This window comes from Lactuca virosa, chromosome 2 (genome assembly GCF_052849685.1).
Source record: "Lactuca virosa cultivar CGN04683 chromosome 2, Lactuca_virosa_CGN04683_v6, whole genome shotgun sequence".
In the NCBI taxonomy this organism is placed as follows: domain Eukaryota; kingdom Viridiplantae; phylum Streptophyta; class Magnoliopsida; order Asterales; family Asteraceae; genus Lactuca; species Lactuca virosa.
This window is the reverse complement of record NC_136427.1, coordinates 208,919,631-208,945,449: the sequence shown is the minus strand read 5'-3', so window position 1 is coordinate 208,945,449 and position 25,819 is coordinate 208,919,631. Positions and strand designations below refer to the sequence as shown.

Sequence of the window (25,819 nt, the reverse complement as noted above, 5' to 3'; positions counted from 1 at the left end):
TCAGAAAAAGAATCTCGAATTTTGTTTAAGAAATGAGTGAGATATGGCAGTTCAAAGTCAGGTAAAGAAATTTGGGAGATTGCATGCTTGCTAATAGGTTGGAAAAGTGAACTTTATTCATTACTTTGAGAAAATACTTTAAAATATTTAATAAAATCATGATCCATACATGTTATGGTCATGTTTCCAGAGATCAAATATATTTAAAAAACATAATTTTTACATGCATTAAAATACAAAAATCTTATTTCTCAAGAACTCTTAAAAATGAGTTTTATGTTGTTTATAAGGACTCATTTGACCCAAACATTTGAGTTTGAGTTTTAGCATATGAAATATGAATTAATGAACATGCTGAAGTTAAAAATAAGTTCTTGATGGTTTAGAAATGATTTAGGTACAAAAGACTCAAAATCTCAAGAAAGTGTGAAAATCACCATTGATGATGGTTTAGAGCTTGCATGTGTTCATCTTTGGTCTCAAATTTGGTTTGATCATGGATTATCACTATTTTCATAACATGCAACATATTTATAGTGATAATCTACAAACATCAAGATTAAAGACAAGAAAGGATCATAAAATCCGAAAATAAAAGATGAAAATAACAAGGAAACTTGTATAAATTGTTATGGATCTTCAAAAGATGTAAGCTCTTGCCTTTTTCTTTGTTATGTAACTTCAATAACACCCAAATATCTCCTGAATTTCGTGGGGTTGGAGGCTGGTTTTTAGAGAGGGAGAGTGTGGGGTTTTAGAGAGAAGAAAAGAGAGATTTCATCTCTCTGGATACCCAATCTCTCTCGTCATCTCTTTGGGATTTCTCTCCACCAAAATACAGAGATGAATGTAGACTCATGAATTATCGACTGGAAAAATCTCTCCCACAGATTATTCATCTAAGTTCGGATTTGGTAGGGAGAAGGAGAGAGAAGTTATTAGAGAGAAAAAATAAAGATGTAGAGTATGAGAGACGAAGTAATTAAGTGGAAATATGGGTTTTCAAGTCAGAGAGAGAGAGAGAGAGAGAGAGAGAGGTGGCTGGATTTGTGGGGTATAATGTCCTCTCTCCCTTTTATTTTTATAAAAATTCAATCTCCTATAATTATATGTAATTTGTTTTTATAAAATATGCATCATAACTTAGTTTTCATTCATAAAACCTTGATTTTTGGCTTATAAATTAAGGGTAAATGTTAATGACTTAAAATTTTGTTTTCCTTGATTATATTTCTCTGAATTTAATTATTTTAAATTGATATTGTAAGGTTCATATAATTTTTGAGGTTAAAGTTTATAAAATTGGGTATTTAGGGTTTTTAGGGTTTTTCGGATTTTGCTAAACTTTGAATATCAGAATAAATTGATTCTTTGAGACTTAAAATTATTTTTGTGTTTCCTAACTCTTATTTAATTTAAAAATAACATTTCTAATTTGTTTTTATCGGTTTATTGGCAATTCCATGTAGTGGTTCCAAGATTCAAGTGAAGTTGATGAATCAAGTATACTAGTCATAGTTTCAACTTTGACTTAAGTTCCTATGAGACTCCGACCTAATTTCCACTACTAGGTCAAGTGCATGATGAGTGTATATGATTCATTAAAAGGTGTTCAAGTCAAATAATGACCCGAATATAGATATTCATTATAGTTAAGTAGTGGTAGAATTCATATATCAATGTGAAATCCAAGTACATTGTCCTTCAATTCTACTCATTTCCAAGTCTCTAGTAGGTTATAACTTAGCTTCTAGTTATAAAGTCTAGAATGTGTCGTGCCTACATGTGCAACTAAGTTTATCAAATCTAGAACCGACTTGAATTTTGATGATTTTCACACATAGGTACGCACGACGTACTCACATAACTTCTCTTTTCACATTAAGAGCTTAATATTGCGAATTAATGCGTCTAATTGCAGATCTAAGACCAAAATATCACTAAGAGTCATAAAGTCTCTAACTTTATGACTTTGCATGTCCAATAAGTTCTTAGTACATAAAAAATCCACATCTTATGCATTAAGACCTTCTAAAGAATGCATGGAGCAAAACCAACCATCAAGACCACATTTTTATGACTTAAGACCCTTCCTAGGGTCGAAAGGATGACTTACTGGGTCAAGAACATGCCATGATCAAGAATCACCATTTTGGGATAAAAAGTAACTTAATGGAATGAAATGTCTAGATCTGCAAGATGGAGTGATAAAGTTGCAAGCTTTATACCTCCTGGAGGTTGCAAATAAGGAGGGAATCTCAGATCCAAAATGCTTCCAAGCTCCAAACTCTTCTCACCACCTTCTTCTTCTTCAAACACACATCCAAAACACTCCTATGGGCTCAAAAATGGACTTTTCTCACTTAGGGTTGCTTGAACACGTTTTTTATAGAGCGAGGCTACTGAGGATATGAGGCATGAAGTTATAATGGTGTTTATATATAGCTAGAGCCCTAAAAATTAGGGTTTAGACATCCTGCGCGTATGCCCTGTATACGATATGTGCGCCCAACGTACTAGGGTCCGCCCTAGTACGCTCAACATACACATCGTACGCCCAGCATACTAACTTCAAGTCCAAAATTACCACAATGCTACTATGGGCCAATCTTGCAATCTTTTCAACTTCATGGGGGCCAAAATGCAATATTATTCAAATATAGGGTCAAAATTAGAAGTACCTCATCATTGGAATGTTACACCTATTCAGACCGAGTTTCAAACTACATATATATATATATACAAAGGCATTAGGAGATGATCATTTTAAATTTATATGCAACAAGTTGGGTGTTCGTGATCTTCACATTCCAACTTGAGAGGGAGTGTTGAGATACTTCTGATTTCTTCTTATTTTTGTTTCCTTATTTACCAAGTATTCTTGCTCCATATGTAATGTATTTAGCAACTAATTAGGAGTCTTATGTCTTTCCTTTTTCTAGTAATATTCTTGGCTATATATAGCATGATGTGTTTATGTTTTTATCAATAAGAAAGGAAACAGTTTTCATTCAAATTTTATAATGTTAAGCTTGCATGATTTCTTATATGAGTTCATAGCCTCATAAAAATCCATTTACAAATACAAAAAATGTGATAACTTAGATCTGTTGAATTTTATTCATGAACGATACTTTGAATACAAGATGTAACACATGATACAAATTAATGATCTTTTCATCTCTTTTGGTCAAATTTCTAAAGATCAAGCCTTTCTCAAAGTGCTAAAATTTATTGGAGTCACAAATTTCGGATCTTCACCAAAGACCAACTCACGAGCCGCCAGTTTGACTGCCGCCTGAGAAGGGTGATATGCATCCCAGAACAAGTATTCATCCCTATTTGGACAAAGGTAGCCTCCTTTTTTGCAGTCACTTATTCCTTGTTGTGTGTGATTCCCACAACATGCTGTTTTAACATCTTTGAACCCTAGAAAACAAGCTACTTTAGAATCCAAATATTTAAGCATTTGCATGCAAATAAAAACTTAAGGCCTAGTTGTTGGTATGATGGAGTGAAATCAAAATGATAAGGAATGAACAAAACTTAGGCTTTAGTTGATATGATGAAGTGGAATCACAATGGAAAGGAATGGACGATGTAATGAAATGAGTAAAGTAATTGAATAGATCATAGGCCTAAAGGAATGAAATGAGTAAAGTAATTGAATAGATCATAGGCCTAAAGGAATGGAATGAACTATTAAAATATATGGTTTGTTATGCACAATTTTAGAAAAAACGGATCGATAAATTAAAGAAATAAATCTTATTTTATGAAAATAAAATGTAATCAAAGAAAAATATAAATCTAAATAAATTGCATATAAACAAATCTTATGCTCGTTTGATATATTATTTGTGCTTTAAATAGTAAAAGAGTTTATTTATCACTTTAAAAATTGTTTACAAAAGAAAAAAAGTTAAATAGCATGAAATTTTGAAACACATCTATAATAAAAATATAACAAAAAACAATTTAATAGAAGCCTTGAAATTTTCTATATATATTATTGTTATTGAAGATTATATATAGAAAAAACATCATAAATGGTCCCTGTGGTTTCTCAAAATCTGAAGTTTAGTCCCCGTGGTTTAAAAACCTCATAGATGGTCCCTGTGTTTTCAAAACTTTTGACGATTGGTCCTTATTGCTAACTTCGTTAAGTTTTGTCCGTTAACTGAAGGGCATTTTCGTCATTTCACTACCACAAGGACCATTTATGATGTTTTTTTTAAAAAAAAGTAAATATAATTATTTAATATATAAACTCTCTCTCTCTCTCTCTCTCTCTCTCTCTCTCTCTCCTCAAAGAGCGTGGCTGTTGGGTACTTCCCTTTCAATTGTTTCCCTTAAAAACCCAAACCACCATACGCCCCTCCCATTTGCTTCCTTTTGGCATTCAATCGATCTCCGACACAGAGAACCCTTCCTTTTTTCTTCTTTATCTTCATCAATTGTATAGCTTCACCATTGATTTCCTGAGAAAAAAATGGATGCTGCTTCAACGCTAATCACATTCCAAGATTCGTAGGTATCCACATTGACGCCACCTTGAAACAACCAGCGATCGGGGAGTTTGTCTCCAACGAAGATGGTGGTGGTGATTTTGGGGGTGGTGGAGTATCTTATGATGTGATGTGATGTAACAGGTAGGCGAGGCAGAGGTTTTGTCATTTGATGCGGAGGGGAGAGATGGAGGAAGAACAGGGGAGAGAATGAGGTTTTAGATGAGAAATACGCTGAAGAATTCAGTCTACAAAACCCCTTTCGTTTTCTTCAAATGGGTTCATTGCCTACTGTGCCCTCAATTTGTTGGGTTTCAAAATGAAAAATATGTTATGCTGGTTATAAAATCAAAATCCCAGGAATGCAATGGTAATATATCTTAATATGTTTTCTTCAAATGGGTTCTATACATGTTTATCTATTTGTTGAATTGGATGTCTCTAGAAAGAAAATTGGAAGTGTATGCTTCCAATGGTGATAAATCTTAATAAATAAATCAGAGAATGAAGGAGGAGAACAATGCACTCCAAGTGCTCGATGAAACACCTGAAAGAAAAGTACCTTCACAAAACTGAAAGTGTCTAATTTCACACCTGATGCATTCAAAGTTGAAAGAAAACATCAGACCCAGTAGCTCACGAATTAGGTAACACCACCCATTTCAAGTTATTATGCAGTAGAGAGGAGAAATCAAGATACCTCCTCCAATATAAACACAAACACATGTAGCAGAAAATAGAAATCGAGTTCCTTCGATCATCAAATATTTTACCAGCATGAAACATGAAAGAAGGCTCGCAAGGGTGGGATTGGAGGAGTAATCTCATTGTGTTTTTAGGAAGAACACGATGAGAGAGAGAGGGAGAGAGAGTTTATATATTAAATAATTATATTTACTTTTTCTTTAAAAAAAACATCATAAATGGTCCCTGTGGTAGTGAAATGACGAAAATGCCCTTCAGTTAACAGACAAAACTTAACGAAGTTAGCAATAAGGACCAATCGTCAAAAGTTTTGAAAACACATGGACCATCTATGAGGTTTTTAAACCACGGGGACTAAACTTCAGATTTTGGGAAACCACAGGGACCATTTATGATGTTATATATATATATATATATATATATATATATATATATATATATATATATATATATATATATATATATATATATATATATATATATATGGTTAAGTTCATTTGAGACCAGTGAAATTTTATGAGACAAGGGGACTCGTCCGTGGCAAAAGGATGCCAAAAAAAAATTAAAAAAGGAAAAAAAAATTAATATTTTTTTGAAACTTTTTGCTTAAAAAACTAAAAATAATAATAATAAAATCTCGATCCATATATAATATTTTAACATCATATGTGTAGAATATTACTTATTAAAATTTATCATGTATAATATTATATTAGAATATTACACATACATAATATATTTGTATGAGTAATATTCTACACATATAATGTTAGAAAATTAAGAATAGACAATGATTTTTTTATTTTATTTTATTTAAATAAAAAGTTTTGAAAAATATAATTAAATATATATATAGTAACGAATCAAAACACACCTCCCCTATAAAATGAAGATCAACCAAAGGCAAGTAATCACATTACCATTATGTTCCTATATGGCAAACAAACGTAATATTTTCATTCCACCCTACTACTTCATTCTATTCCATCTTCGATTAGTGCACACCAAACACTAACTTATGCTTACCAATTGGTTTTTCAATGATATTCATAGTCATATTGTATGCATTCCCAAGCGAATACTTGAATCCTTCAAGTGTAGAGCTCAAGTTTTTCAAAAGGGATTCAAGTGGTGTATAGAACGCAATAGCCAAGTCGTTGGGCTCCTTTGCACAATCACCAACGGGAGAGAATGAACGGGCAATTGGACAACATCCAATTGGTGGAACACTTATTACTCCAAACTTTCTTGCCCCTAGACTATATAAGTTCTGTTATTTTAAAAATGAAATAATATAACATGAGTAAAAAGTAAAATTAAAATCTGGAGATGATTTTTGACAAATATCATGGAACCTTTAGATGAATGGCATATGTGGCTGTAAGGTTGGCGATGAAAAGCTCGGGAGTTACAGGATGAGTGAATATGTAGGACATGATGTCGTTACTTCCAATACTCATGATGTACATTGAACCTTGAAGCAAAAGTTGACCATTTGACTCACCTAGTATTGCGGTCATGTTGCCTTTAATAGTTGCAAATTGTTGGATTTGCTCTTCCAAAGATACAACTACCCCCTGTATTAGCATCGTACTTTTGTCATGGACATCAAATAGTAGTTGTAAACAACGCCCAAAGGAAAATATATGATAGAACAAGACACCTTGTATTGTGTTTGGTATGCATTAGAATGAGATTGATCGATATTAATAGGATAAAATTTTCAATTTTCTTAAGAACCCACTAATAGTTGTATTCCCTATTAATAGAGGAAAGACTTACGTAAGGATCTTTCCCTGTTTCTTTATCAAGGCCACAACCTCCCGAAGCAAAGTTCACCCCATGAAGAATTTTTCCGGTAAAGTTGGAACTATTTTTAAGGAGTGCAAGAAATGGAGGCGGACTATGTTTGTAGCCACCCAAAAGTGTTACTGCACATTCAAGTAATAATTATCTTGAATTTGCATATTAATAAGTTCTATAAGAAAATGTGAAAAATATCCTCTACACGGCCCACACCAAACCTGTTCCAAGGCCCATCATGTGGGGGGTAAATTTTAGAGCACACCAACAATATTATTGAGTGAGCCAGATTGCAACTCAACCGCTAGGCGGCACCTATAGCATTTAGGTGCACATACCAACAATATTATTGGGTGTGCCCGATTTCTCTTGGATTTGTTGTTATCACAACTTTTAATCACTTTTTGACAAGAAAGATATATCCACACCCTTATAAGTAGACCTGGCAAAACATGACACGACACGAAAACCCGACACGAAATTAGCGGGTTAGGGTTAGAGATTTCGACACGTTTATGTAAACGGGTTGACACGGCACGACACGATAATTAAACGGGTAGGGTTAGGGTCAAGAGTTTCAACTCGAAGATGACTCGAATATGACCCGTTTAATTATATATTATTTATTTTTAAATTTTGTATTTTTATAAATATATTATATGTTATAGACTTATAGTCGGTCAAACTCAAGAATTAGAAGTAATATTCAAATTTTTAAAGTTATTTAATTTTAGTCATCCTCACCACCTATCCCTTTGCTCCCCAACTTTAACTCTTTTCATTTTCCCTTCTAAACTTACTATAAATTTTGTCATTCCATCTCATAACTCGAGTGTTTCACTTTTTCCTTTTTGCCTCCACAACTCCTACTTTCCAACCTTTAAAATATTTCAACCCAACATGACACAACATATTTACAAGGTCTAAACCTTAACCCGAAACCCGACACGAAAATAAACGGGTTGACACGATACGACACGATTATTAAACGGGTCGGGTTAGGGTCAAGCCCTTTCAACCCGTTTAATGTCTTGACACAACACGACACGAACCCGACACGACACGACACGTTTGTCAGGTATACTTATAAGGAATGATTTGTTTTCACCTTCGACTAATGTAAGACTGGTTTGTACTATATATAGAAATTGATTATGTACCAATAGTGTCAGCAGCGTTTTGTCCATTGCTAAACCTTCCAGTTGGTTTCGACTGTAGATAATCGATCCCATAATATGGGTGATTGGCTCTTGCGGTGCAGTTTTTGAGGTGGTTGTTTGTGCCAACATCCACTGTTGAATCACCAAATATGAAAACGGGCTGCATGGGTTTACTCGCTGCCTTTTTTGTGGCTATTGTTGACACACTAAATAGGACTAGGCATATAGTGAGTAGCACTGCTTTTTGAATTGTTAATGGCTTCATAGCCATGTTGATTTGGTTAGTTTGTGAGAGAAGAGGGCAAGTACTTGTAGGAGATGGGGCCTTTTGGATCTAGAATGTACAAGAGGAAAAGTTTGAGATTAATGAAAGTATAATCCTTGGCTTACATCAATTACTATGATCGTCATCCTAGTTTATGACCAAAATATACCATGAAAAATGTGATTCTCGTTTTAGTATTATTATTATTTTTATTTGTAATATAATGGGATTTGGGATATATTGCGTTTGGTTTTATAGACTTGAACTTGCAGAAGTTCGGATTGGTCCTGGGTAAAAACAGCTTGATTTTTGGCTGATTATTAATGGTAGTGTTTTCCACCTAAACCATAAACTTAATACACAATGCAAGTAATTTACAACTTTTTAAGACATAAGTTTATGTAATTCTTATAATATTATTTTGGAGAATGATTCTTTAATTTGCAGAAAAATAAACTTGGTAATATAAGTAGTGCTCAAAACAGAGCCACAGGTGCATACGAAGAAGTTGCGGAAAAGTTGCAACAAAACTGTTAGTTAATTAATGTAAAACTACACATTTTTCTTTAACTTTAATTGCTTTGCTGACTATCTAATTTGAAAAGTTACAATAAAAAGAGTATACTTCCTACTCAGGCCATTATCATGTGGTGCATCATGCATGCTAACGAGTTGATAGAAGTAGCGGTAGTCCATAGGGGCTTAATCACGATTTTTGGAACAGCTAACCAAAAAAAAGTAGTTTTATTTGATAATATTGTCTTCTTTTGGCATTTCAAAAAAGCACTAAATTGAAATTAATATGGTTGGTTAACTAAAAAAAACTTATTATTGCTATTTTCTCCTTATAATGGTACCTAGTATCTTTTCAGTGCATTGAAATAATAAGTTGTAACAAAATTCATGGTTATTTCACAAAATGGTTAAGGTCAAAATTAATTAGACACTAAACTATTGAATTTGTCTCAATTTAGTCACTAAACTTTGTTTAAGTTGTGAAATATCACTTGACCTGTTATTTTTAATTCATAGTGATCCTTAAGAATGGTGACAACAACTCGGTAACAATTTTGAATAAAAAATAAAAAGGTTAGTGACTTTTTACAACTTATATATTAGTACAAATTCAATTGTATAACTATAACAATTCATATACAAGATTCAAAGTCGTTTTCTTTTTAAATATATAAATTATAAAATATAGAAATATGATCATCTTTATAACTATTTTACTTCTCATTTAAACATAATTCACAAATCCTGTAAAAGAAATACAACTTTTTACTAATATATAAGAAATTAATTATAGTGAACCTCAAAAATTATATCTACATCAATATATGAAACTATCTTGCATTTTGACCACCCAATTGGCAATTTGGCATCGAAGTACAACTTTTAACCAATCACACTTCCAAAATTAGTATTCACGATTCATCATCACCTCAAACCTAATAAACCAACACAAAATAATCCATTCTTCACACTTCATCACATTTTTATTAACTTTAATCGTACATTTTTGCTATTAAATAGTTAATGTTTTGTTTAATTAGATATGTCAATGTTATGTGTACATGTTAAACCAATGTGATCCCTAACGATCTACGTGATTGCAGTATATGAAAATAATTAAAACAAGGTAAACAAAGGAAAAGGGGTTAATGTTGAAATTAGATACTAAACTATTGAATTTGTGATTATTTGATCACCAAACTTTGTTTAAGTTGTGAAAGGTTATTAAACTTTTTTTTATTCAGGGTGGTCCTTATGCCCAATGATAACATTTTTAGTAACCACTTTGAATAAAAAAATAACAAACTCGATACTTTTTTACAACTTAAACAAAGTTTAATGACTAAATAAGCACAAATCATATTTGGTGCTTAATTTCAATATGAACCCCTTAGGGAGTTTAGGACTTAAATAAGTCACACTTGATATATTTTTTTATTACAATTTAACCATCGAAACCTGTTATTGTATGTGGTTATCTGGAAATGAAGCTCAATTGCAAATAATAACCGATTCTAATGGTAAAATTGCAAAATAAATAAATAAATAAGACAACAGATGTGATTTTTTGTCAATAGAGTCTAACATATAGGAACTTTTATGCGGATTTTCCTTTTCTTTAATCACTAAATGAGCTGCTACAAAAACTTAAAAAGATTGTGAAATGTTTCTTTTACGAAATTGAGTTTTTTGGACAGAATTTGGTTTTGTTTTATAATTCTGGTGGGGACCCTTCATAAAAGGTATTGAAAAATAAAAATAATTTTACAAAATAGATGTTTGTTCTTTGATAAAATTTCAAAATGTGATTGTTTGATATTATAACACTTTCCATTTTTGTCATTTTAGTGATTAACCCTGTTTTTTTTTTTTTTTTTTATAACTTTCATCATTTTGTTATAAATGACCATCTAAATTTGACTCTTAAGAGCACACCCCAAACATAAGACCTCACTGATAGTTTCCAAAAATATATTAGAGAAGCTATAGATCTACAACAGGTGGTTCATCTAAAACCATTACTTAAGAAGAAAAACGTATAAATTCAATCTCTCATTTCCATTTCGTACATTCAAACTGAAGTTGTTTCCGTGGCTTCACTGTTTGTAGCACGATAAGGAAAAGAAAATGCGCAACTACATACAACTATACAAACCCATCTACCAATTCCTTTCCTTTCCTTACCAACTACATATTACACAAAATCTATATACACCACAACAACATGCCAAAAGATTCTCCTTCAACCTTACAAAACCCAACCACTATCGCAAAGCTTCTATGCTTTAACTTCTGAGAATCTACTAGTTCATGTTCATTCCTTGATTCGAGGACATTCTCATTGATTTATCTTCACATGTTACAAGATTCATCTATGTTGTTGAACAACTAAAACTGAACCACTGATATCGAATTCACTAGAAGCCAAAAAATCACCAACTACACCAAGCTCCGGACATTCTTCCCAGTCACTAATTCCCGTAGTTAAAAGCGAGTCACCTCTCCCACCTTTCCCCACCACAAACATCGAGTATGTCTCTGCCATGTCCCTCAATATCATCCCTGTTTGTACCCCATTTTCCACATACTTCTCAACAAATCTCACCTTCCCAGATGTTACATACCTGAAAAGTGTAAATAAAAAAACAAGGTTGGACCAAATTCGTGATAAAATTTGAAGTTTTGACCAAATTTATAACAAGATTTAAATCTTAGCTAAAAGTGTAAATATAAAAAATGACCTGTTAATCCTTATTTTATCATATCATACCTATGATAAAAATTGGCTAAAGCAGAACTATCCGCCTCCTCAACCTCCGATTCATTATCAATCGCCACCAAAACATTATCTTCCTTCAGGGAAACATCAATTCCAACATTAGGATCTTTAGCAGATGTCGGCAAAAACCTAACAATCGTAAGACTCGTATGATGATGTGTACTAAGCCGTTTACTAAACCCCAACGCCTCCCGATCATCGGGTCCACCAAAAAACAAAGTCGCAATCTGCTGTAACGATTCAGACCCCGCAGCTTGTGTCCCTGTAGTCGTATGCCCCCTATCCACCAAAATCGCAACCGAACACTGAGCGTTTCTCAACACTTTCTGATTCGTAGTCCGAATTCCATCCTTATCTTTCTCAAATTTCCCATCGATTCTTTGATGTTTATGAAACGGAAGAACAATAAACGAAGCCCTAATATCATCAGCGAAATCACAAACATCTTCATACATACTCATAAAAGGCGAGACTGTTTGGACTTGATGAATCATCATATTTGTTTCTTCAATGAAGATGTCAACAGCTTCGTTTATTTCCACGACGTCGTTTTTATTATAGTTGTACTCTTCATCATCACTGGATTCATCGTCTTGTAATTGTTCGTATGATGCTGAAGGTTTTTTAATCTTTTCTGGAAGCTCGATTAAGTGCATTAAGTAGGGGGAAATTGGGACGTTGTCGGATCCTCTTAGGGATACGATGAGGCGTACCATGGTGTTCACAGGGTGGCGACTGTGAACACATGCGAGGAGTTTTAGTTCTTTATCGGGTCTGTGATATTCCATTGGTATGTGTTTGATGCCAATTGTGTCGCTTTCTCTTCTTACTAAGAACCCTATTAAGGCTGCTGAGATTACGGAACTAATTACCACTGCTGAAACCATTAAGTTGTAAAATATCGAACTTGTCAACACCTGTTTTAACACAAAAAAGAACAAATTAGGTTGCTAAACAGAAGTACTGCATCAAGATAATGAGGGAAGAAGGACTTACTTTATTTTGCATAGCTGTTGTCAAGGTTAAAATATCCACATGCCCTTTCATGTTCATTAAAACAGCAAGAAGGACTCCTTCGTTTAAGGGCGTCTTCAAATACTTACATGCAGCAAGAGTACCAAAGATCTTTCCACCAATACTCAACACGATAACCATAAGAACAATCGCGACTCTTTTCAGTTCATTTAAATAACTTGTATCTGCTTTAAACCCAGTGTACCCAAAGTAAATCGGGAAGATAAAGTTATGAACTGTATATGTAAGAATAGCCAACAATGTTCTTGCTGATTTCCCACCCCTTGGGAACATCGACCCCATGAGGAAACAAGCTATTAAGCTGCTAAATCCCATAGTTTCAAAAGTCATGGCTGCAACAAGAACGACTGAACAAATCAACATTACTTCAACAGCTTGAAGGTTTTTATGGTTCCTGTTTCTGCGATTCAACCAGTTAACTAAATGTGTGGTGAAAATGATAATACCCACAAGAAGTAACAGTGAACAAAACGCCATTAATGTCCATCCGTTAACTGTTCGTTTATGTTTCTCACCGGAGATTATAACCAAAATAAACACAGCGTACATGTCACCGATTAAAGAAGAAGATATAGCGAGTCTGCCAATATCAGATGTTGCAAACTTCAAATCAGCTGCTAATCGGAAAACAATGGGGGACGCTGTGTTGGCTAAGATCACAGTGATGACTAGAGCTAAAGTGAAACGTGATCCACGAGATCCTGTTTCTTCATACACGAAGAAGGAGATGGCTGCTGCAAATAATGAACACATTAAGCAACCACCGCAGGCGATGATGCTTGCTGGACGTATGTTTCGCATTAGATAAGGAATGTCCATTTCGAGGCCCATGAGAAACATGATGCTAATTCTACAGTATAACGCCATGCTTTCGTAGAAATCAACAGCGAAATTTTGGAAGAAGAAGACGTGGATTGCTGGTGATCTCGATAAACCTGATGGACCTAGCACGAATCCCGCCTGTGGTACCAACAAAAAATTCGTAAATGGAATCAGCATACATGAATTCATGGTTTCCCTTTTGCAATTGGAAATGGAACAAATAAACGATAAAAAAATCAGAAACAAAAGATGCAATTGGATAGACGAAGGATGTGAGATGGAGGATGTGACATACTTACGAGGATCTGAGCAAGGGGGGCAGGTTGGCCCAAGGGTTTGAGGAAAATCTGAAAAACATGAGAGAGAACCAGAATGGCGGAGACCTGTGTGGTCATTGTCAAGGCTGGGTTCATCGTATCGTTTTCAGGGCATAATAATTCCGTTGTATCTTCCATGATTGCTAGATTGAAGCTTTTGTTTACCTTTTTTTCTTACGGAAAAGATGAAGAAACGAAGGGGAAATGATTTGCAGATGTTGTTGAAGAAAAAATTGGAAGGGAAGCGAAGGGGGAGATAGATCATCCTACAAATTTGCCAAATTTCCGTTCATGGTGTGGTGTTATTGAGAGAGAGAACTTTTATTAATATAAAATGAAAAACATAGACAAAACTATAAAAATGGTCCTAGGTTTTGCATTTTTTTTTTTTTACAAAAATCCAAGCATTTCAAAACATTGCCGTTAAACCTGAAATGATGTGCCTTTCAATTTAATTTTCTATTTTTATTTTTTATTTATTTAAAAATAATAATTATGAGAAATTGAGTAATTTATCTCATGAATAATTTGATAACAATAATCAACATTTTATAAAGACAAAATTGCAAAAATGGTCCATATCGTTAGCAAAATTTTGTGGTTTTAATCCAAAAATTTTTAGTGGTGCACCAATGGTCCAATATTATATTTTTTTTATTGCTTTTGGTCACTTTCAACATGAAAACACCATTATACCCCTTATATTTATTTTTTTTAATTATTTTGTATTTATTTTATTGTTTTTAATTAAATAAAAATAAAAAAGGCGCTACCCCTCCCTCTCTCTATATGACCCTTTCTACCAACTATTCCCCTTCATGTAGATTAATTTGTAACACCCTGTTCCGGGTCGTTTCATAATTTGAGATCGTGACTCGAGGATCAAGTATCGTAAGGCTTCGAGCCTTGGGAATGAGAGGTTTAGCCCCCCTTTTTTTTGCGCCGTGGGGGGGGGGGATAATGTAGGTTACGGGTACCGAGTGTTCAGTTTGTGTTTTGGAGCCTAGGGGTATAACGGAAAAGTGATGGTGTGGGTTTTTATGAATTTTGGATTTAAGTCCGGAAGGTTTTGAGGCAAAGGAGAGTTGACAATATTGTAGAGCTTCTCATTACCTTTCCGTGGATCTAAAGAACGTCGAAATCGGAGTTGGAACGAAGAAGTTGTGACCGTTTGAAGTTACAAGGATTTAGGGTTAAGTCGAGTACACTGGGCTTACAGGGAGTACGTTGAGCGTAGGAGGCTCAAATGATCGCAATGGACCACTCTCGTACGCTGGTTGGACGCCAAACAGACCAAAACCCTAGTTTTATGACCACCTTAAGTTGCCCTTAGACCTTCTTATGACCAGCCTCCACTTCTCCAAATCCTGAGAATGAAACCCTAATTGCTTTTTGAATGTTTTGAGCATGGAAGTGATCTTGAAAGAAGAAGAGCTCTTGGAAGTTGCATTGGTGTGGTTGAAGCTTGTGGATCCACAATCACCACCAACTTGGAAAGCTTTTGGAGGTATAAAGCTCTTAACTTGATGGTTCATTTTGATAGATCTGGTTAGGGCTTGTTTTTGTGCTTTTTATGGTCCTTTAAGTCATGCATGAGAGTATGAGCTACTCCAGAAGCTAGAGATAGTAGATCTTAGTGTTTTTGAGGTTCCTTGTTCATAAAAATGCAATCTTGGTGCGTAAAGTTGGACTATGCATGAGTTAGGGTTCTTATTATGGGTTTTATTGAGTATTGGGTCCCATTAAACCATGCAAAGGAGTAAAGTTGCCAACTTTACGTGTTAAGACATCATTTAGGATCAAATATGAGAAATGGACCTAGTGGCTTAACCAAATAAGCACTTAATGGCGAGTTGGGCTTGTTATGGAGTACGTTGTGTTGGATTAGGTGTCTAAGCCCATAACTATTATTGGTATGTACTTGACCCGAGAGTTGCATGGTCCATTTGGGTTGCATATCATCAGGACAATTTGATAGGATGGACTTTTGAGAAGAGGTTATTTATGGTTTATTAATATATTATAAGTTCTAATATATTAATATGAAATCATATTATTTAATTAGTATTGATCAAGAATTAATTTGGAATTAATTCTGTGATCAAAAGAGACTAATTAAATATATGGGATTGATTGTGTAAATCATTCATTCTTATAATGTGGGCTTATGATCCATAGTTCTTTATGTTGGGCTAAACCCATGTGGTGACCCATGGATGATCCATGGAGGTTTAAACCCATGGAGCATGAGGAATATGGAAGGTCATGCGCATTAGGGTTTGCATGGTGTAACCCTAATTAAGCACACTATATAAGAAGCCCCTAGCTCATGAAATCGGTGACATACACATGTGTTCTTTGGAAGTGCTAGCCGAATTTGAGTGCAAGACACCTTCTCTCAAGTTATCCTTTGTCCTAGGTGTGTTGTGATTCCATTTGAGGCATTCATATTATTGGTGTTAAGTTCTTAAATTTCCAAGGTTTCCAGCTACAACAAAAGGTATGTCATCGAACTAGAATTTTGTAGTAAAGATACTCCATTGTATGCTAGTTAGGATGATGCTTTGGAAAAACAAAGTTTGCATGTATATTAGAGAAAACATAGATCCAAAGCATCTAGGTTTGCATGTACACCATAGGAGTGTTAGAATGCTCAAAACCCATCAGTGGTATCAGAGCCTAGGGTTGTTTTCCAATATACTTGATGCTACTTGCTTTCAAAAGCTAAAAAAATCGATTTTCTGCTGTCTGGACAGTGGACTCGCCGAGTCCACTGGGGAACTCGACGAGTCCACCCTATAAACTGACCAAATCGCCGAGTCAGTTCATGCACTTGAAGAGTTGGTGCTCCAGAATGCATATTTTCGAGTTCTAAGGCTGGAATTGGACTAAGATCATTACCCTAAACTGTTTTTGAACTTATAAACCCGTTTTTGATGTGGTAATGATCATGTTTATCCAATTTAAAAGATAATTGTAAAAGTTTCATGTTTTGTATTAGTTTATATGGTCAGGCTAATTACATGAAATTTGTTTGATATGAATTGTCTTGTTCTTATGAGTTTAATTTAGATCATAGACAAATTGTTTGATTTTGTAAGTTACAATAGTTGATCTTAATGTTTTTTCATGAATTCCATAACTTGTTCTCAAGTTATGGAAAGTGAAGAGTCTCATTTTTTTAAATGTCATCTTAAATGGTTTTATGTCATCCATAACTTGTCCTCAAGTTATGGAACATGAAGAGTCATTTTCATAAATGTTTTATGAACTCCATAACTTGTCCTCAAGTTATGGATTTTCAAGAGTCTTTTAATTAAAACCTATATTAAACTCATAAGTTATGGATACCAAAAGTTTTTGAATAGTTCAAAACTTGCCCTCAAGTTTTGGAATTTGTAAATGCAAAGTCTTACTTTGAAACATTTAGTTCCAAACCCTAGAATTTTATAAGTGTAAAATTCAACCCTTATACTATTATAATATTATAGATTTAATATTTATATATATATATATATATATATATATATATATATATATATATGTATGTATGTATGTATGTATGTATGTATGTATAAGTGTAAAGTCAGTCTTACCGTTAGTAGGCCTCATTCACGAAGTCTATAAGGGGGGTATAAGGTTACTGCCTATAAAATGACAGTTTAATGGGTGTCCACTCTCACCCACCGTTTCCTTGACTGGTGGAGGGTCGTTAGCCGAACAGGTTTGACATGATATTTAAATTTTCATTAAAATTATAATGAAATACTAAGTAACTAAACACTTATAAATTCTCAATCTTAGTTACTTAGTAAAAATGTGAATTTGGTGCTAACCCATGAAATTGCACTTTGCACCTTGTTAAGTCGTTAGTGGAGCGTGTGTGGTTAACCGACACACTAATCTGGGACTGACAGTGCGTGGCAAAGGGTAGCTTGATGTTAATCATAGATCAATGGAGCGTGTGTGGTTAACCGGCATATTGATTAGGTGGTTGTAACATTGGGTGTACCAAGCTAATTTGCATGGTTATTCACACCTTGTTTGTGATCCTCGGCATCCCAGTCACAAAATTGAAGGGCACAATCGAGATTTAAACATGCCATTGAAAAGTTCAATGAATCTCAAAGGATCTAGGAGTTTCAATTCACTTAAACCTAAAATTCTTTTTCGTTTTTCGTGGTGGAAATTGGTAAATCGTCATTTACCTACCTTCAAATATTTTGCAATAGGATTACGGCATCCCTCTTCCGAATTGTAAAATATTGTGTTGGGTCCTAGCCTTTATATTTCATTTGGGTGTTATATTAAGGACTTAAATTAACTAACTTGAATTTCTCCCATTGTAGATGTCTAAGTTCAGATAACTATGGTCTTCCCGAATCTTTTGAAAAAAAGCCTTCTTTATAAAGATGATTTTCCACAAGCCGATCAAGGTGAGAGATTAATCCCTTCTTCGTGTTGTAGTGGAACTTCACTTCCTCCACCTCCTCCAATAATTCTCCCTAACCCACAAGTTCAAGGTCACTTAAAGCCCTATTGACAGGAAGGAAAGTCTGTGTGTACTCACGTCTTGGAGATGAAGTTACATATTGACAGGCTGAGAGTATTGGGTGTCGTTGTCTGTAACGCCCGTAGATCCGGGCTAGTCAATTTAGAGACGATAAGCATCAAAAATGACTTTTTGATGGAAGATTATTTAGAAGGAGTAATCTTAACCAAAAGTATATGTTACAAGGATTCCATACATATAAAGAACGCCGAAATCCGAGTTATAACGAAGAAGTTATGACCTGTCGAAGTTTCGCGACAGAACCAGCACGACACAGCGCGACGTAAATAGTGAATTTATGATAGAGAGATATTTAGCCTTAGTGGTCTAAACGAAAGTCGTAAAGTTCGTTAAACCGAGAGCGTGCATGAAAAGAACGTCTAAATCTGACTTCGTATGAGGAAGTTATGATTTTTCTAAGTTTCGACTTAGCGGTATACAACCCAAATCTCGAAATTGAGATCGAGTGATATTTGGCCGAAACAATCTAAACGAGAATCTAAGATATCGTCGTTAGTAGTCCAACGGTATAAAGACAGACGAAAACGGACGTCGGATGAAGAAGTTATGATTTTATAACGGAGTTTTCCTGTTCCGGCCTACTAAAAATAATATAATAAAAATAAAGTCAAAATTAGCCGACGGAGTCTAAATGAAAGTTATAGAGCATAGTCTCACCTACGCGTGGATATAAAGAACGTCGAAAACGGAGCTCGTATGCGAAAGTTATGGATTTTTGAAGTTCGAGGCACACATACCAAAGCTTATCCGAAGAGTACGCCCAGCGTAACCGAAGTACGCCCAACGTACTGCTTGTAGAGGGGGTACGCCCAGCGTACTCTGAAGTTACGCCCAACGTAATCGCAGGGATCAGCCCCTATAAATAGATGTCGTGGGCTGCAGAGTTTTAGTGCTCAAATTCTTCTCTCTCACTTGTTATTGCCTCGTTTTGCGTGCAACTTATACCCCAAAGCCCCGATATCATTCCCGACACCCGAAGCAAGTCCCGAAGCCCCGACGATCCCGAGAAGTAAAGTTTCCGAGCCGAGACTCTGCCCGCGTAAAGCCCGGTTTCGGAGAAAACGTCCCGGTTTTATCAGAAAATATTATTTTAAGAGACAAGGTGCTGTCCGATCATCGTCTTATCTAGTGAGTGCATAGTCTCTTTCATGAACATGATTTTAATACAAGTATTGTTTGAATGTATTAAATATATGTTTTGTGTGAGTTATTTGATGATGTCTGAATTAAGTGTTAAAGAACATACCTGATTGTTTATGATAACTTAGGTTAAAGAGTAAACCTAAGATTGGTTATAATGGTTATGGGGTAGTATCTCTTTATGAGTACGAGTGAGATATATACGGAGAATAGAATTTTAAAATATGTCATTGATCCGGGAGCATGGATTAGACATAGTTATTCGTCCCTAGTCCGAGAGTATGGATTGGACTTAGTTAATTGTCATTAATCCGGGAGTATGGATTAAGACTTAGTCAGTTGTCATTAATCCGGGAGTATGGATTAAGACTTAGTCAGTTGTCATTAATCCGGGAGTATGGATTAAGACATAGTCAGTTGTCCTTAGTCCGGGAGTATGGACAAGACATATAATTTTTCATTAATCCGAGAGTATGGATTAAGACATAGTTAGTTGCCCTTAGTCCGGGAGTATGGACAGGACATAGTTATTTGTTATTAGATCTGGGAGTATGGATCAGGTCGAGAGGTTAGTTTTAGATCCGGGAATATGGATTAGGTCGAGAGGTTAGTTTTAGATCCGGGAGTATGGATTAGGTCGAGAGGTTAGTGTTTTTAGTCTCGTTGAGAGGATTGACGGGGTAGGGTAAGAGTTGGTTATATATAGAGAGAGAAAATTTATATTATGTGAATTCTAAATTATATATATATATATATATATATATATATATATATATATATATATGTTATAACATTGTGGGATTGAAATCCCTATGTACTCACCAGGTTTTCCAAACCTGACCCACTCAATATTTTTGTATCACATGTATCGATACAAAGACACATTACACTGAGAGATTAAAGAGGTGTATATCAATAGTGTAGATGAATGTAAGTTCGGTTTATGCTTATGTGTCTGTATTAACCAGGACATCCCAAATGTTTTGAAACGAATAAAATACATCTCTTCGGAGATGCTTGGATAAAATATTTATCATGTTTTCTGGGAACAAATTCCGCAATAGTTTTCTTTAAAGGATTACTCTGATTTTATTTTAAAAAGCATAAACGAATTCGGTCTTTTCTGGCCGTGATTTTGGGGATGTCACAGTTGGTATCAGAGCATTAGTTTAAGCGAACTAGGAATTTGTAGGAAATTTCTAGACTTAAACTTAGAATGCTAAGTGATGATTGTGAGATGAGTGTCTACCATATTTTAGACACGAGCACTAGTTTATTTTAGGAAAGATGCCTAAAATGCTTTTATGTGCTAAATGCTATATGTTTACCATATATGCTATTATTTGTTTGGATCTATGGTCTGTTGCCGACCGGATCTAGAAACCTTACATGTTTAGGATTCTAAGCGTACGCCTACGGTATTAGAACTAGCATGTAAACGTTTCGGAGTGATAAGGAGATTTATACGTCTATCATAAATAAAGCTTTCTTATCTTAAATTCTCGCCCGGTACACCGAACGTATGCTTGGATGTACAAAACGTTATGGTGAAGACTTGTAGAGAATTGAGTAAATGGAGGAAATGAAAGGCTTATGATAGTGAATGACACCTATCGGAAGATATCGTAAGAGTGGTATCTTGCCTTTAGAATATGTCTGATAAAATATTGGAACGTTTAGAGGAGTATGGTACGTCTGAAGTACACCTTCGATTGGCAGGATGATGGAACGATTGGTGTAATTCTTGAAGTTGTCCCATCGTCTGGAATTTCCATCACCAACCGAGTCGAAGTAGAATTGATGATTGAAGATACGCATAGAAGAAGCCATAGTAGAGTCTAGGAAAATTTCTATGATTATTTGGACACATTCGTATGTGTTAAATTGCTTTGTGATTTTAGAGCTTGGGGACTGCGAGACAATACTTGGGACGAGTATGAGTAGGTGTGAATAGTAGTAGAGATCTATACTACTGGAAGCACAGGACTCACGCTTGGATCAGGGAAAGTCGCAAGGTTACCAAGAAGCTAGTAATTGATTCCGTTTTATTCAAGTATGTCATTACCATTGTTTCGGTAATGACTATTAAGATGGTTGTTATTCCGACCCTAGTGGTCATATCGAATTGAGTCCGACTACAATGAGTTTGTTACGTGGTTCGGAGAACCAAGTTCGAGGTAACATCTGACTTAAGTCAGAAGATTGAAATCAATGCGACCAATAGCATCGTGCTCGTTAGTAGCTAGAGATGCTACATGTTAAAATGTGACTATATCACATTAGAATATGAAGGAAAGTATATTCCATTTTGGAATTTGACTCTAAGAGACTTGAGTCTAAGCGTTGCATCATACGATGAGAGATCATTAGAGCATGACCCATCGGTCTGTTACAATAGATAAATGAAAGTATTTATCCTAAGAAGAAGAAGGTGTCCACAATAAGGACTTATTGTGTAACTTGAAGGTTATGATTAAAAGTCCAACATAGTACGAAAAGCATATGCAAGATTGAGCATCGTCTGCAGTCAAGAAGCCCTAGAGTTAGATACTCTTTCGATGAAACATAGAAGTTACGGTTATTACTTACGATGGAAAGATAACGTATGGAATCATTATACAAGTCCTATTTTCGTTGATGATTCCGGGACGTAATCATCCTAAGGGGGTGATAATTGTAACGCCCGTAGATCCGGGCTAGTCAATTTAGAGACGATAAGCATCAAAAATCACTTTTTGATGGAAGATTATTTAGAAGGAGTAATCTTAACTAAGTTGTAGTATATGTTACAAGGATTCCGTACATATAGAGAACGCCGAAATCTGAGTTATAACGAAGAAGTTATGACCTGTCGAAGTTTCGCGACAGAACCGGCACGACACAACGCAACGTAAATAGTGAATTTACGATAGAGCGATATTTAGCCTTAGTGGTCTAAACGAAAATCGTAGAGTTCGTTAAACCGAGAGTGTGCATGAAAAGAACGTCTAAATCTGACTTCGTATGAGGAAGTTATGATTTTTCTAAGTTTCGACTTAGCGGTATACAACCCAAATCTCGAAATTGAGATCGAGTGATATTTGGCCAAAACAATCTAAACGAGAATCGAAGATCTCGTCGTTAGTAGTCCAACGGTAAAAATACAGACAAAAACGGACGTCGAATGAAGAATTTATGATTTTATAACGGAGTCTCACCTACGCGTGGATATAAAGAACGTCGAAAACGGAGCTCGTATGTGAAAGTTATGAAATTTTGAAGTTCGAGGCACGCATACCAAAGCTTATCCGAAGAGTACGCCCAACATAACCGAAGTACGCCTAACGTACTGCTTGTAGAGGAAGTACGCCCAGCGTACTATGAAGTTACGCCCAGCGTAATCGCAGGGATCAGCCCCTATAAATAGATGTCGTGGGCTGCCGAGTTTTAGTGCTCAAATTCTTCTCTCTCACTTGTTATTGCCTCGTTTTGCGTGCAACTTATACCCCGAAGCCCCGATATCATTCCCGACACCCGAAGCAAGTCCCGAAGCCCCGACGATCCCGAGAAGTAAAGTTTCCGAGCCGAGACTCTGCCCGCGTAAAGCCCGGTTTTGGAGAAAACGTCCCGGTTTTATCGGAAAATATTATTTTAAGAGACGAGGTGTTGTCCGATCATCATCTTATCAAGTGAGTGCATAGTCCCTTTCATGAACATGATTTTAATACAAGTATTGTTTGAATGTATTAAATATATGTTTTGTGTGAGTTATTTGATGATGTATGAATTAAGTGTTAAAGAACATACCTGATTGTTTATGATAACTTAGGTTAAAGAGTAAACCTAAGATTGGTTATAATGGTTATGGGGTAGTATCTCTTTGTGAGTACGAGTGAGATATATACGGAGAATAGAATTTTAAAATATGTCATTGATCCGGGAGCATGGATTAGACATAGTTATTCGTCCCTAGTCCGAGAGTATGGATTGGACTTAGTTAATTGTCATTAATCCGGGAGTATGGATTAAGACTTAGTCAGTTGTCATTAATCCGGGAGTATGGATTAAGACTTAGTCAGTTGTCATTAATCAGGGAGTATGGATTAAGACATAGTCAGTTGTCCTTAGTCCGGGAGTATGGACAAGACATATAATCTGTCATTAATCCGGGAGTATGGATTAAGACATAGTTAGTTGCCCTTAGTCCGGGAGTATGGATCAGGTCGAGAGGTTAGTTTTAGATCCGGGAGTATGGATCAGGTCGAGAGGTTAGTGTTTTTAGTCTCGTTGAGAGGATTGACGGGGTGGGGTAAGAGTTGGTTATATATAGAGAGAGAAAATTTATATTGTGTGAATTCTAAATTTTATATATATATATATATATATATATATATATATATATATATATATATATATGTTATAACATTGTGGGATTGAAATCCCTATGTACTCACCAGGTTTTCCAAACCTGACCCACTCAATATTTTTGTATCACAGGTATCAATACAAAGACACATTACACTGAGAGATTAAAGAGGTGTATATCAATAGTGTAGATGAATGTAAGTTCGGTTTATGCTTATTTGTCTGTATTGACCAGGACATCCCAAATGTTTTAAAACGAATAAAATACATCTCTTCGGAGATGCTTGGATAAAATATTTATCATGTTTTCTGGGAACAAATTCCGCAATAGTTTTCTTTAAAAGATTACTCTGATTTTATTTTAAAAAGCATAAATGAATTCGGTCTTTTCTGACCGTGATTTGGGGATGTCACATTGTCTCGAGGAACTTGGTTGTTGACTGGGTTCTTCAATCACTTCCCGAGTCGTATAATGAGTTCATTGAGGACTACTATATGATAAATCACGACATGACCCTTATTGATCTAACATTTTTTATTGTTGCTGCTGAATCAACAATGATTTGGCACACTGGTAAAGCAAATTTGATCGGAAGATCTACTCCCCAAACTTCCATGGACATTGACAATGGGAACATTGGAAGTCCAGAAAAGCTTTCTCTTCCCAATGGAAAGGGATCGGCCATGGTCAAGTCATTTGACCAAATGGTAAAGAGAAAGGCTAAGTCTGAGATAGTCCCGTGTACCATTCCTAAAGAGTCTGTATGTTTCTATTGCCAAGAGAAGGGGCATTGGTTGCAAAGCTGCCATAATTACCTGAAAGATCCAAGGATGGTAAAGTCAGAATATTTGACTCTGCTTCACGTAAAATCCACTGTCTAACTCTATTAAGTTCATATTTGGAGATTCTTAATACATGATGTAATGTAATTACATTTTGATGTTTTGAAGAATCGAAGAAATGAAAGGAAGCTTAAAGGAGGAGTATGCTGAGTCTGATTGCGAAGAGATGGATTTCGATCGCATGATTCGATGATCAGGTTTGTGAGCCGCTGCTTAAGAGTTATGATAGATTGCTTAGGACTAGATAACAACCTATTTTCACTTGTATTTGCATTGTAAGGATAAGTTTTCCGCAATTTTGATAAATAAAGAAATTTTTTAAAATTTATCTTATTTTAAAATTTCCTTACAATGGCATTTGTGAAAAATTGTTGCTTATATGTTTCCATTGATAGCAATATTGGAATATGAATTTGATTCTTTCGTTTGTGGTAGTGTCATAATTTACCAAATAAGGAAAGATTCTCATCACCCAAGTTTCAGTTGGATAGAAACTTGGAATCATGCAACTTGTATTGTGTGATGAATGAGAACCTTCATCTTTGGGAAATTAAGGCTAATTCCTTGTTCACATGAATATGTGAGTCGAGTGAAAGACTAGGGGATCGGGGTACACTGGGTGTGCGCTGGTCAGGTCCACTACAAAGATCGATAAGACTATTCGTAATTATTTACTAAAGTTTAGTAAATATGGTTATACTTACAAGATTAAGTATAATTCTGAATCGTTGAAAAGATTTCAATGTATAGCAGAACGAATAAGAAGAATCAAATTAGGCAGAAAGATAAAAGTTTCTCCAATCTGAAAAGATGGGAGAGTACTTTAGTATCGTGTTTTATGATCATCTTAATGATTATGGAAAACCATATGACAATTTATCATCTAAGGTCATCTTAGTGCATTTCTATGGCCGAGAAGAAGAATCATGAATTGTTGAAATAGTTAAATCTAGAAGATGAGTCATACTTCGTTCCAAAAACAAGTCTTAGAGTCATACTCCAAGCTTGT

The 25,819-nt window shown here is 35.1% G+C and overlaps 2 protein-coding genes across 3 annotated transcripts; both read right to left on the bottom strand.

Annotated features, from left to right (window-relative positions):
• Nucleotides 1-3,205: 3,205 nt before the first annotated feature.
• On the bottom strand, nt 3,206-8,447 carry LOC145158181 (GDSL esterase/lipase At4g16230-like). Its single transcript, XM_079077115.1, has 5 exons — nt 8,177-8,447; nt 6,996-7,144; nt 6,569-6,790; nt 6,240-6,483; nt 3,206-3,429 (listed from the first exon to the last, which is right to left on the bottom strand). Exons 1-5 carry the CDS (start codon nt 8,445-8,447, stop codon nt 3,206-3,208), a joined length of 1,110 nt encoding a protein of 369 aa, XP_078933241.1.
• Nucleotides 8,448-11,012: 2,565 nt separating this feature from the next.
• LOC145160106 (cation/H(+) antiporter 1-like) lies at nt 11,013-14,223 on the bottom strand. 2 transcript variants are annotated; one of them, XM_079079215.1, is made up of 4 exons: nt 13,893-14,223; nt 12,733-13,731; nt 11,728-12,653; nt 11,013-11,581 (listed from the first exon to the last, which is right to left on the bottom strand). In XM_079079215.1, exons 1-4 carry the CDS (start codon nt 14,046-14,048, stop codon nt 11,326-11,328), a joined length of 2,337 nt encoding a protein of 778 aa, XP_078935341.1. In that variant the 5' UTR covers nt 14,049-14,223; the 3' UTR covers nt 11,013-11,325. The 2 variants fall into 2 exon arrangements, with proteins under 2 accessions (XP_078935341.1, XP_078935342.1); XM_079079216.1 differs by having other exon boundaries at nt 13,889-13,997.
• Nucleotides 14,224-25,819: the final 11,596 nt, after the last annotated feature.

Bases quoted from the DNA above. Each gene is read 5' to 3' on its own strand.
- LOC145158181 (XM_079077115.1), bottom strand. From the start codon at position 8,447: ATGGCTATGAAGCCATTAACAATTCAAAAAGCAGTGCTACTCACTATA. The intron at 7,145-8,176 runs GTACATAATCAA...TTGAATGTGCAG, and splicing joins AAACGCTGCTGACACTATTG to TAACACTTTTGGGTGGCTAC. The intron at 6,484-6,568 runs GTTCCATGATAT...TTAAAATAACAG, and splicing joins CATATGCCATTCATCTAAAG to AACTTATATAGTCTAGGGGC.
- LOC145160106 (XM_079079215.1), bottom strand. From the start codon at position 14,048: ATGGAAGATACAACGGAATTATTATGCCCTGAAAACGATACGATGAAC. The intron at 13,732-13,892 runs GTAAGTATGTCA...TTGGTACCACAG, and splicing joins CCCCCCTTGCTCAGATCCTC to GCGGGATTCGTGCTAGGTCC. The intron at 12,654-12,732 runs GTAAGTCCTTCT...GTGTTAAAACAG, and splicing joins CAACAGCTATGCAAAATAAA to GTGTTGACAAGTTCGATATT.